Here is a 13088-nt window from a genome sequence, read left to right on the forward strand (position 1 = left end):
TTTTGCTACTTTAAATGAATTCTAACAAGGATGGAAAGCACGGATAGGATCCCAACAGTAGGTCAGACCCATGAAAAACACAGAGCTACATCCCAATCTGCCAGCATGTTTCTGTAGCACTGCTGTATCCAAGAATAACAAGCATCAAAATATCAAGATTCTATGTAAAGTCAAAGATGTACTTCTCTGGATGGGGCAGAGTCAAACCTGTGAAAGATGGACATTTGCCCCCTAGGAGTTTGCTCAAGGTCTGCTATACGAGCATTAGATTGTAGTTTGGGATTACTCCCAACCTAAGCTTCAATCAAAGCAATGACTTGGAGGCAAAGGGCTCAACATCTTGTTACAGATCTTAATACTAAGCTGTGTAGTCCCTATCCCTAGTCAATTTTGTTCTCTGCTCTGAAGGACATAAAACCATCATCTGTTCTCTGAGAAATGAGAATTCGAATTACAGCTGGGAAAAAAAAGTCTGGAATAATTTGATAGTGAAGATAAAAAATTCTCAGTTACAGAAATGTACATCTTGAATACAAGCAGCAGTTTTCATTCTTTCTTTCTCATTTTATTTGCATGTATTATTTCCTTCAGGAAGCAAGTCTAATCCTTACCCCCACAGAACTCTTTGTCAGGCTCTCAAGTGTAAATTATGAGTCAACAGCAGAAAGTTGGCTACAAGATCTTGAAGGCTCTTCTCTTCCTCCTCCTTTGCTTCTTTACCAGATCCCCAGCTGCACTTTTCACTGTGCAGAGCAAACTAAACCTTTCGGCCAAACTCTGTGCTGGTGTACATTGGTATGGCTGAGACTGACTAAAACCAGCTCAGGTTCTAGGCCAAAACAATTAATCTAACTTCTGGAATTAGAATGAATTTAAAATTGTATTGGCTTTTAGTTCTGATTTCTTTCTTTTTTTTTTTTTTTTTACACCTAACAGAAAAGAAATGGGTGTAATAAAAACAGAGATATAATTTAATTACTTAGGAAAGACTAATTTTAAGTCAGGTGAAGGAGTTAAGACAGGAGTACTTCATAATATTGCTGCTTGAATGACTATGTCCTTGGCTTGAGTATAAATCTGACCACAAGGGAAAATCCTTTTTCTGAAATTACTCGCTTTTTGCTGCTCACTCTCATCAAAATTGCATGTTAATGCTATCTTCTGAGAAGCAAGGTGATAACTGCAGAAGAAGACAGTTTCTGCTGTTCAGTGATACTTAGTGGCAGTTCTGGATTTTTTTGCAATAGTTAGTTGAACTTGCTTTTTTCACTACAGTAAATAATTTATGGAATTTGGTGTCAGCAATGTGGAACAAAGCAGTACCTGAGTGCATGGTTTCTGGCCAAACTGGGCTGACGCTCTTGCAGCATCTCAAAAATGTTAGGTTGGCGTAGAAATGCAACAATCTTGTCATTGTAAGCTAGAAAAGGAAAAAAGCAATACAGAGACTTTATTTACTACTGAGGGGGCCTTCAGGACATTACTGCGGTGATGCAGGGGCCCACTGACTGCACTGCCAGTGAGCCAAGGGACAACACGGAGCTGTGCATGTGAGTGACAAATTGTTCTAAAAGCTTTTCTGCGAGCTCTGCTTTGGAAAGAGAAACTTGGCTTACCCAGAGGTAATGTCTCATAATGATGCTGGTTTCGAATAGCTGTTACGAGACTATTGCCTGGTCTGGCCAACAGAGTAACTCCTCTGTTCCGAGAGACTTCAGAAGCCTACAACAAAGGAGGAAAGGGGAAGAATGGGCAAATGGCAAATTGGCAGCACATCAATTAGTAAAAATGTTTTTTATTTTTACTTTTGTGACTTTCAGAGTGGTTTCATTTTGCTGACTGACTGGAGGACAGAAAGTCTGCATGAAAATTATAGCTTTACACTTCAGTCAGATTAAAAATATGTAATGTTGTGTTCTCAAATGGAGGGACACTATTATCCAGTTATCATCCCTCTTCTGTGCTTCAGTGAAGGCAACAGAGTCTCGAAGTAAATGCAGGTTAGTAAAGGCCTTACAGTGATGGAGTTCTCTGTCAGTGAAAATAAAATCTCTGCCATATTATACAGTATCTTGTTCTAGCATAACTGTATTTATGTAAAAATTTTTACAGCAATGTTAATTTGTAAAGGAAAAAACCCACAACATTACAAGTGTGCTCTCTGTATTGTTGAAAGGACATTCAGCATTGGAATAATACGAGCATGATATAACTCTGCTGAGCACAGGTCAGAAAAGGGCTTTTGCCTAACTTGCATAACCAGAAACAGATACTGAATTGTATATGCTGAGAAAAAGAACATCAACTAAAAAGTAGGTAAATAAGGAGGAATAAAGGGGAAATATATCACTGCTACTTAACTGAGAGACTTAAAGAATGCCACTGTCCTAAACACAGCATCTAGAGGAGGGATTCATGTCAGGAAGGCGGATACATTAGAAGGTGGGCAGACACTTAGATCTGAGGATATTAAATTATTAAAAAGATATTAAAAGCCCAGTACAACAACAGCAATTGGTCTTCAGTGTGTTGTTACTTGCTGTGTAATTGCATGTGGGATAGTACAAACTGAGGGGAATGCACCTCCCTCATATATGACAAGGACACACTTGGACAAAGTGTGGCCACAGGAAAGCCAACAGAGGAGCACTGCTAAAAAATCCATGTCAAGACAAGATGTGTATGGATTCCAATTGTCGTTCTACTGGGATGATTCCTTCTTGCTGCACAAACTGTAGTACTTGGCAACTACTTCTGGAAGAAATTGCCTCTACTCCAATATTTTAAATGCTTAGCTCTGCATACAAGTAAGTAGTGCCAATCCATTTTCAGTATTATGGCCGAATGCCAGGTCTTCCAGCTGGACATAAATGAAAACCGAGAAGCTAAATGTGACTGGCAAGTTGCCTTTGGAGCACATAAAGAATAAAAAGTTTATGTGTAACAAGACACCAGTCAATGTACTTCATACATGTCAACAGAAAGGCTGAACAATAAAAACTCTTGATGATTCTGATTAAACATACCGTAATTGAAAACACAAAACTGTTGTGAAAGTGCACAGTGAAAATTTTTATCTGTGATTTAATTATGATTATGCTTGTACCCATTTTTTATATTGGTATACATCTGCCAGCTACAAGAGAGTTATTCCAGTGTCAGGGAGAACAGTCAAGCCTGCAGTACTTAATGGGCTGATGTGCTAATCTTGGTCCAATCCCTTTCACCTTTAAAAACAGGCAATTTATGACTGAACTTTCAAACAGGTCATATACAATGTACTAACTGCAGTGCAATGAGTGCCACAGGGATTGATGCAATTTAAACCGCATCTATGTTTTTGTCAAAAGCTGTGTAAGCATAATGAAAACCTCGGCTGTGAAACTAGTCTCCTCTTCACCTCTGTTAAGCAATAGCCTTGTGTTGTACTCTGCTCTCACAGGCACTCTCTCTGAGTCTTGGCCCAAAGACACAACTCCTCTGTGCTGAGCTAAATCTTCTCTCCTTCTCCCTAGGTCTCCATTTCACATCCTCACGAGCCAACTGGCTGGATCTGGGGGTCCTGGTGGACAACAGGTTGGCCATGAGCAAGCAGCATGCCCTTGTGGCCAAGAAGGCCAATGGTATCATGCTGTGTGTTCAAAAGAACGTGGCAGCAGGTCAAGGGAGGTGATCCTCTCCGTTTACTCTTCCTGGTGAGGCCACATTTAGAATACTGTGTCCAGATCTGAGCTCCCCAGTTCAAAAAAGACAGGGTTCTCCTGGAAGGAGTGTAGCAAAGGGCCACAAGGATGACTAAGGGCCTGGAGCAGCTCCTGTATGAGGAAAGTCTGCGTAACATGGGTCTGTTCAGCTTGGGGAAAAGATGACTGAGGGAGGCTCTGATCAATGTTTATAAAGATCTAAAGGCAAACGGATGAGGCCGGGCTCTTCTCAGCGCTGCATAGCAATAGGACAAGAAGTAATGGTCTAAAAACTCAAGTGTAGGAAGTTCCATACAAACATGTGGAAGAACTTCTTTACAGTAAGAGTGATGGAACACCGGAACAGGTTGCCCAGAGAGCTTGTGGAGTTTCCTTCTATGGAGATATTCAAGACCTGGGTGGACACCTGCCTGTGTGACCTATTGCAGGGTACCTGCTTTATCAGGGGGTTGTACTTGATCTCTTGAGGAACCTTCCAAGCCCTGCAATTCTGTGATTTTGTAAGTTAAAGATCTCACTCCAGTACATGAAATTCTGTAGTTCTGTGATTTATAGGAAAAAAAGACATCCAAACATACTGTGAAGAAATAGCATGGACCACAAAGTTTCATGGGACAAGTTGCAAATATTTGAATCTTTTTCTTGTAAGTGGTGTGCTTTCAGGCACTGATCTAAAGACCTTGGAAATGAATGGGAATGCTTCCAGTGGAGGAGCAAATATTCCCAGAGGGGAAACTAAAGGCTATGACAGGGGTGCATAAGCACCATGAGATCTGGGCCACTGAGCCAGTGAGAGTGCCAACACTGATAGCTGCCTAGACAGAAGGCAGCTCCGTTTCATCGGCTAATCATGCCAGATCAGTGCCCTTGATGAAGAGTTCACAGTTTCCTCAGAGTCATTACTCTCTCTACTCTCTTCCCTGTACATGACATTTTGTTTCTGCCAGTCCTGCAACCACGTGAAGAACTAAGTGTATTTCTTGTGTTAGGTTGGCTGAGCAGTGTTTCTGTCTTTGACTGGGTGAATTTGTAAGCAAGACTCAGGAAAGTATGAGCCTAAATATGGATCACCACAGAGGTGGCTTTCACATTCATATCACTTGAATCAGTCACAATAAAAACATTAAAGTGCAGGCTGCTGGCAGAGGAAAGTTGCTGAACTGGTGGGAGAACAGGACTGAAAGAGACACTGATGACTTCAATCTTCAGAAAATACCGTGCAGTATTCACACAAAATTCCAAAACTCCATCAAAGCTACTTATGTCTTGCCTGCCCTTGATTCTAAGTTCCTTCGGTAGTAGGAAGTGTTCAGACTAGTCCCGCTGGAACAAATGTCAATATCAATTTCACTAACACTTCTGATGATTTTCTGCAGGAGAAAATCTGTGGCCGTTATGCATATCTACTCCCATTCACCCGCAATCTTCACAAATCTTCAACAGCATGAAGAATCTGATTGCTAGCACCCTTCCCTCCTTAACTCCATAAACAAAAACAGGATTTATGCACCTGCTATCCTGCCCACGCTACTCAGTGATAGAAGTCATATCCATGAAACATAGGAAAGACTGCTTAGCATGATTTGAAGGTTAGGGAAGCAGACCTTAATATGCATTGCTGCACCTGCGAGGGAGTATACCTCTTCAGAGCACAGTGTCACAGTGGAGAATGAAGAAAGATACAAGGCTGCTGAAGTATCAAAGTATACAAATAATGAGTGGCAAGGCAAGGATGTCAAACATGGATTCTTTTAAAATCTGTTTTGTCATCATTTCACTGTGATTTTTAGTTTACTTGTTTATTATTTTATTCTGAAAATGGTAAAAATGTAAATCTTCATTATCAGCAACCCTTCAGAAAGAAAAGAACTCTTACTTCTTTGGAAGATAAAAACCCACAAGACCTTTTTTCCAACACATTTTAAACTGACTGCTGTGAAAAGGGATCAGTGTTGATACAAGCACGGTTACCTCTCCAGCACTGTAGCTACGAAGCCGCTGAAGATGTTGCCTGTGAGTCAAGTGATTAGGGAGACGACCATTCTGCAGTGGGATCCTGGGATCTATGAATGTGGTAGCACGACTGTTGTGGTCAACGAAGAAAGACTGAAATATACAGGAACAATGTGGAGTGGTTATTTTTGGAAGAAGAAAGCCAGCAACTGTGGCAACATACAGTGAAAATCACTAGAAACTGCGTGTCAGAAATCCCCTGTTAGTATCTTCAAATAATAGGACTTTCTTAGCCAAATTTAGAACAGATCTTGGAAAATACATGGAGCTCAAAATTACATATAATAGCCATGAGGTAAACAAGGTGGAAGAGAATAAAATCACTAGGTAACACTGCTTATTTGGTAGCAAAGCCTCATGGAAGCAGACACTGTCACTGTCATGACAGATCTCTACTCTGGATGAAATCTTTATTAGTTCAGTACTTTCTCAGATATGCTGTGACATTCCACAGGAAGCCAGGTTACCACTATGCTCTACAACATTTGTTCCTGATGCTTTTTTTCCTGCTTTTAAAATAACTCTGCTTGGTGTAAGTGTTGTTTAATCCAAATTTTTACCATTTTTGAGATAAGAATGAGGGGACCGTCACAGACCATGTAGCCTGATGTGCTGTTTTAAACAAGTGATTTGTTTTGTTGGCACTCTTACCTTGCCCTGCTGGTCAGTTTTTATTTCCCAGCCACGAGGAAGCTCTAGTCGGGTATCAGCAAACATGTTGATAAAATTTACAAGGTCTCTGTTGTGCTGATAGCGCTCAAAATTACGAGCATCTCTACGGATCTTCAGAATCATATGCTTCAAACAGGTACTGTTAGTGAAGACTCGATAGGCACTCTTTGAAAAGGAAAATAGAAGTGAGAAAAAACAGTTCTGATGTCAAAATGACGTTTAGTTATTTCTGGGGGCATCTGTCCAAAGAAATGAAACACATGCTGTGAGAGTTGCATTAAATTGAACAACTGTTTTACACAAACATTTAGAAGTAAGAAATGTAATCTGGAAAGCCAAACATCCCTCCATACTGTGCACAGTTACTCTCCATATAAACTGCTTCATAAAGCACTCCAAAAAAACAGTTAGCTAAAACACCACCTACTCAATATGTTGTAGTTGTGCCTGTTTCATTTCTTTCATAGACTAGCAGAAAGCCTGCTTGTGTGACTGGATGATCCAAGAAAGGTGCAAAGATCGCTGTGAGCATGTGTTTATGGTATCACTAAAATTAAGATGCTTTTGGTAGGATTCATCAGCTGAAGAGGACTGCAGTGTAGGTGTCTGTACGTGAGTTTGTTACCTTATTTATGGTCATTTTATAGTGACAGGACAGAAACAGACACATTCAATTGCCTATTTTTGGAAGATATCAATTGCTTCCTGGAACTGAGTATTTGTTTCTGCACTGACTAAAAAGCCTGTCAGATGGAGACGTTTTTATGAGTCACATGGATACCATCCTGAAGCCAGGTAGTCATATCTCACCATGAACACTAAAGACACCTCTTAGGAGAACATTCTCTTAGATCTGAGTGAGTTAGTGCTGATCCAGGCGCAGAAAAGAAGCCAAACTGAACTGTATTTGTGGCCGTAGTGTGTTCAGTGACACAGTTCCACAAAATACATGGGTCGTGGCAACACTTTTTCTCATCCACAGGACACTACTCTTGGACCTTTATTCCAGGGGAAAAGTTCAAGGCAGGGTAGGAAACTTCACAGAAAATGTGCATTTCTTCTGAGCATTTCACTATACAGAAAATTAGTGCTCTGGTTATACTGGTCACCTGAAAGGACTGAATTACTCACTAGAGCTTTCATTATTCTACGTGAAATACTTTCTGCTGTCTCTGTCTTGAGCAATTAAGGGTCAATGGAGAATTCCTGTCTCCAGTGAAGTGAGTCCCGGTGTGTCTATATGTAATCTGCCCAGTGAGTCTGGCTCCAAAAGCTTTGAATTCTCAATTTTTGTGTACTTCTAATGCATTTTTACCACTACGATGCAATAAAACATTTACAAGTATTAGTTTTATTATGCAAGGTTTATAGTTGTGGTAGTGCTGAGAAGGGAATACTCCTTGCAGCAAAGGGCCTTAATTATGATAAAATATTGGTATATGTAGTGAAATCAAAGAGATATTATTCTGCCCTGAAAATACGACCTGATTATAACTCAGGAAAGCTTTATGCTCACAAACTGCTGAGTTCCCAGTCTACTCTGTTACAGAAGTTCCATTTTCATCTGATCAATAACTCTGATTGGCACTACAGAAACCAAGAATGTAATGTAGATGTATCTCAATGGAAATAAAGTATCAGCATAATGGCAGCCTTTCCCTTTTAACTCTAACTGCTGCATAATGTTTTCCAAACCCACCTTCACTGGTACAATTAACAGCTTGAAATTTTAATGGGGGCGTGTCGTTAAAATATAACAACTCATTAAGCCAGGAGTTATGTGGGTCATTATTTCTGCACAAGTGGAATCTATACGACTATTTGACAGATGTTTCAACAGATTGTTATGGCTTCCATATTAGAGACAATTTAATAAACCCAAACTGAAGGCTTCTCTTGACTTTTTTATTTCAGTGAGAAATGAAACTGAGACTTAAATCTCTTACAAACTTTTTCTTGCATCAGTATAGAAACATTTGTTCCTTCTGTAAATAACTATACTGAATGAAAGTGATACTGTTCCCAGACATAAATCCTGATATATCACCCAGTTAATGGAAGAAATTATGTGCGCTCCATAACATAGTTCAGGCAATGTCAGATGAATAGATACAAGGCACCTTCCGCAGAATTTCAGGAGCAATAAGCTCTGGCAGAGGCTTGGAGGACAGATGGCTTCAATCCACACAGTGCCATGGCCAAAGCTGGACATTAGTCATTACCTAAAAACTGTGCTGAGATAACTCTTCAAGTGTTTCAATTCCTGTGCATTTCAAAAAGAAAGGGCAACCCTAACCAGAAATAGAGCATTTTCCAAATATTCAGAGGTCATGTGTGGATGCCTTGCTAAACCTGCATTCAAGATAAGGAAACCAAGACTGGAACTTGATAACTACATCTTCTTTGAGATTTCCCTACCTACTTCCTTGTGGTAAACCTACCACTAAACTTTTTCCACTCCACATCAGGTTTAAACAAAACATACAGATTTACTGTATTAATTTAAAAAAAAAAAAAAAAAAAAAAAAAAAAAAAAAGTTATTTTAATGTTCTTTTTTTTTTTTTCCAAAATAATTACACTGACTCGAGTCAGAATTTCTTTCACTGCTTTATGCCTACCTGCTTCTTGAGAGTGCAAACTGGAGTTAATAACTTTTCCCCTCTCTCTGTTTCCCTGAGACCTTTTTGCAATCTGAGTGAGGTTCCTCATGAACATGGCTCCAAAAGTAACAACCTAACTCCCTGCAGGAACAGACAACAGAATCATCAACCTGAAATCAAGGGTTCCTGCTTATTCTGGAAGAATAAAATTAATAAGCTTCTCTGTGCCAGGGAATTCCCTGTGTGTGGCAGAATCCTAGCAAGATTTTTCTTGCAGCAGTCTGTCTGTGCTGTCCTCAGTCTGGCCTTGTGCTCAGAACAAACAACCAAACCCCAAGTCACACAATTCGAATTCACTGTGCATTCTCCCTGAAGGCCTCGGGCACAATATTGGGACTCAGAAAAAGCAAATTGTAATTACTCACATAGTTTGCATGCAGCACAGTGAAGAACTCAGGATTGGTGATAAACTTCACAGCTGGAGACTGCAGCAGTAAGGTGATTTTTTGAGAATTCACAGGAGAAAGGGAACCTTCCCTCCTAATCTCTGGACAGAAACCAAAAGAACCACAATTTTATTAACAGTGGCAAAGACTGTCTGTTATCTGGTCTCTACTTTGGCTACAAAAGTGACTGTACAAAAATGTCACCATCCTGCCCTGTACCTACTCTCCTTGCATTTCCAAGATGAGTCTGTTGGCAAAACTGTAGGTGTTATAGTTAGTGCTGCTGTACTCACAGGGCAGGAGCTGGATGCTCCTGGATGTTAAAAAACTCTGGCTCATAACTACTGCCATCTCTAAATAACAGTTTGACCACAACAGTTTTTACCAGCTGTCTGTTTAGTTCAGTGCTGTTACTCAGGTCCTGATTGGTTTCACTCACTGTTGATTTTAGAGAGAAGAATTCTTCTTCAATATGGAACATTCAGAAAATTCAAGTAGATAAGCTGAATCTTTCCCTTTGCCAATGCTATTTTATACAAGGATGGCAAGAAGATACTTACTTACTGTAGCAAACATGGAAGACAACCCTAGGTGGAGGGTGAGAATGACCCAATGGGAAAGAACTTTGTATTCATTTTGGTGGCACAATTTCTCAAAGAAAGCAGATAGCTATTTTTGTGGGTCCACAAAAAACATGAACACTAGTCTGATTGTTGATGTTTCTTATCTGAATAAAAACAGCTGATGGCTTTGCAACTGCTTTAAAGAAATATGTCTGCCACCAAAAAAGAGTGGAATAGCTCCCTGCCTGTTCCATCCTTCTCTGGATACACATTCTCTTCTTCTCTTTCACATTGGCAGTAGTTCTTGTTTAGTTCTAATGAGCCAAGTGGAAGAATTTGGCTACAAAGAGCTTTAACCACAAGAAAGTTTTCAAATAGATCAGTTCCCTGCTCTGTTATGAGACACTGTCATATAGTTAGTGATGTGTAAAAATACAGCTGTGCCTCCTTCAGTGGCAGCCCAGACTTGGATCTGCTAATAGCTATTACAAAGCTGTAGCCATAAAAAAACCCCAAATATTCCATACTCCATGGCAGGGCCACTGCAGGTGTGTCTACAGAAAGAAATGTAGCAGTGCAGAAGCCGTGACCAGAAACAATAAATGGAAAGACGCACAGTTTATCACAACGCAGCAAAAATAAAACAGTGCGGTTTTTATACTGCATTGAACAAAAATAGACACCATCTCCATTTCATTTTAAAATTGTCCTTCCTTAAAATAAAAATGCTCCGTCTTAACAGTTGTTTAAAAAAAAAAAAAAAAAAAGCACCTTTTTATCTGTCCTTGTGATTGTAGCTTCATAGCTAAACCTTTTTTTCTTTTAATTAGCTGGCATTCTAGACCTCAGCACTCCTCGAAACTGAATGCCAACACTGAGTAGCACTGAACATGCCCTCCATAGCTATTTTGACATACCTGAGCTTGGTTGGGAAGGCTCTGCCTCAGAGTCACTTCCTCCTCCAGTGGGAACTCTCTCCACCCTGTTGTTTACTACACCATCATCTTCAGTCCGCTCTGTTGCAATAGTTCGCTGGATATTTTGGTATCTGCATACATTTAGAGAAAGGAACGAAGTGTCTTAGTTAACAGAACAGCATTCTGATACTTCCTGTCTTGATAATCAGTGCTGTTTTTCAATGATTCCAATACTTTTACCTTCAGAATACAACAGAGTAAGGAGCACACTGGATTCCCCCCTTGAAGTGATATTCACACCTGAGACCAACCCAAAATCTGGCATTTTGAGCTACATAGCTACACTGAAAGGCAAAGGAGACTCAAAGGTCAAGTTCACAAAGGTACCTGAGCTACAAATTTCCATTAGGATTCTCTTTAAATAATCCAGATGCCTGGAACCTAAAAATATTAGAGGATCATGGTTCTCTCTCTCATTTAGTCATACGGTAGCACGGTGCACTGATGCCCTTCAGCCTTGCTTATTACAATATTGATACAATATGTTCAACCCAAAATTGGTAAAGGATTAAAACCCTAAAAAGGTAGAAGTGTTCACAGTGTGGATGACGGTATAGCATGGCCACCAGTTGAGAACACTTGTGTTTTGTTAGACAGTATGGAATGTAGCCTAGTAGACTGTATTAACTCAGAGAGCAACAATCTCATTAAAATGACTGTAGAAGAGGAGAATAGGATGCAACACATCCTGAGTGAAAAGCACAACAATGTGTAATGTCCACTTATGGAAATTAATGGGATTGCATATTAGCTTGCACTGGGTGGTGACCAGCTACAGAACAAGAGAGAAGAAACAATACAGACATAAGCAGAAAACAGTGAGAAGGACGACAGAAGTAAATGCTGAACTGAAACCTGCAAACACCTTCAAAAACTATATAATTTCCATATTAATTATGGAACTAACTGCCACATTAATTGATGCTAGTAGGTCTAATAACTCTCAGAGATTATTCAAATCTCAAATACTTTACCAGATCAGGAACAAAGTATAGACCTGGCTGTGGAAATAATCAGGAGTGTTTCAAATAAGCACTACACAAAATCAATTCTAGTTAACTCGTTCACTCACACAGACAACTGAATAAGAAGAGAGATCAAGATTTCTTTGGTTCTACTAGAAAGCCATGAATGTAAATATTTTTATTTATTGAATAAGAAAATGTATTTTTAAATCCAGACAGAAAGAAAAGAAGGAAGAAGAAATAGAAAGGGAAAGAAAGAAATAGGTCCTGTTAATTAATTGATTAGCTTTTAATCCACTTCGATATTTTTAATCCATACTTTTGGATTGTATTCTCAAACACAGATAAACAAGACTGGCTCTATGGCCTGCATTTAATCTGATCCAACATTGCTTGTCTCCCATTTTCTTGACTTACGCTCTTTTTTTCTTTTCTCATCTCATATTCTGACTTAGAATTTCTAATTACTTTCTCTCCCTCTCTTTATTTGTTAATTTACATTTTACTCTAAATAGAAAATTGCTCAGGAGTTAGTTCCTTAAATAGGCCTGGGATCAGTAAAGACAACGAGGATTTGTTTTTTATGCTTTCAGTTGACAGTGAGTGCCTCCAACAGCTAACTGCAACTCAACTTTGGGCAGATGAGCTGTAAACAATTAAGAAAAAACAGCTAGGTTTTAACTTTCAGAGTAGTATTTATATCCCTCAGCATTCAAAAGCATTTAAAATTGCATTTACTGTATCATTTGAAAGCTCAATAAAGAGCAAATTTAGAAGATAAAAAACAAAAAGACTGGGTGTTCTATTTTCAAGTCAGCATCCAGCTTCGTGAAGAAATTCTGATAGCAGATTTCATAACAGCACAAATTTACCTTAGTTGCTATGTCCCTCTGATTTAGACCCACACTTTACAATTTTATTCACTTGACTACAGGCAACTGAATGAACTTTCCATTCCATTACTGGAGGAGTTTTACGGCACTCCCATGCATCAGCAGTATACATGTTTTTTAAGAAGTTCATGTAATCGAGGGATATGAGCACATTAATAAAAAAACTTGCAGCTTCGGTTTAATTAGATAGTAGAAAATTCCTACTGTCAAACCTTGAACAGTAGTACTAGCTGTTTGCCCACAAAAACTAACAA

The 13088-nt window shown here is 39.3% G+C and overlaps 1 protein-coding gene across 3 annotated transcripts in view; it reads right to left on the reverse strand.

Annotated features, from left to right (window-relative positions):
- HECW1 (HECT, C2 and WW domain containing E3 ubiquitin protein ligase 1) overlaps positions 1-13088 on the reverse strand; it is a 236233-nt gene that overhangs the window by 38942 nt on the left and 184203 nt on the right. For all 3 annotated transcript variants that reach the window (XM_042889148.1, XM_042889147.1, XM_042889149.1), the window contains exons 12-17: positions 10917-11047; positions 9416-9537; positions 6369-6554; positions 5676-5810; positions 1617-1722; positions 1324-1420 (exon numbers count right to left, since the gene is read on the reverse strand). In XM_042889148.1, the coding sequence (XP_042745082.1) occupies positions 1324-1420; positions 1617-1722; positions 5676-5810; positions 6369-6554; positions 9416-9537; positions 10917-11047 (777 nt within the window). The remainder of the gene's footprint in view (positions 1-1323; positions 1421-1616; positions 1723-5675; positions 5811-6368; positions 6555-9415; positions 9538-10916; positions 11048-13088) is intronic.

The sequence above is a fragment of the Lagopus leucura genome, unplaced genomic scaffold (assembly GCF_019238085.1).
Source record: "Lagopus leucura isolate 7727_CA_CO unplaced genomic scaffold, USGS_WTPT01 Super-Scaffold_100157, whole genome shotgun sequence".
Classification (NCBI taxonomy): Eukaryota; Metazoa; Chordata; class Aves; order Galliformes; family Phasianidae; genus Lagopus; species Lagopus leucura.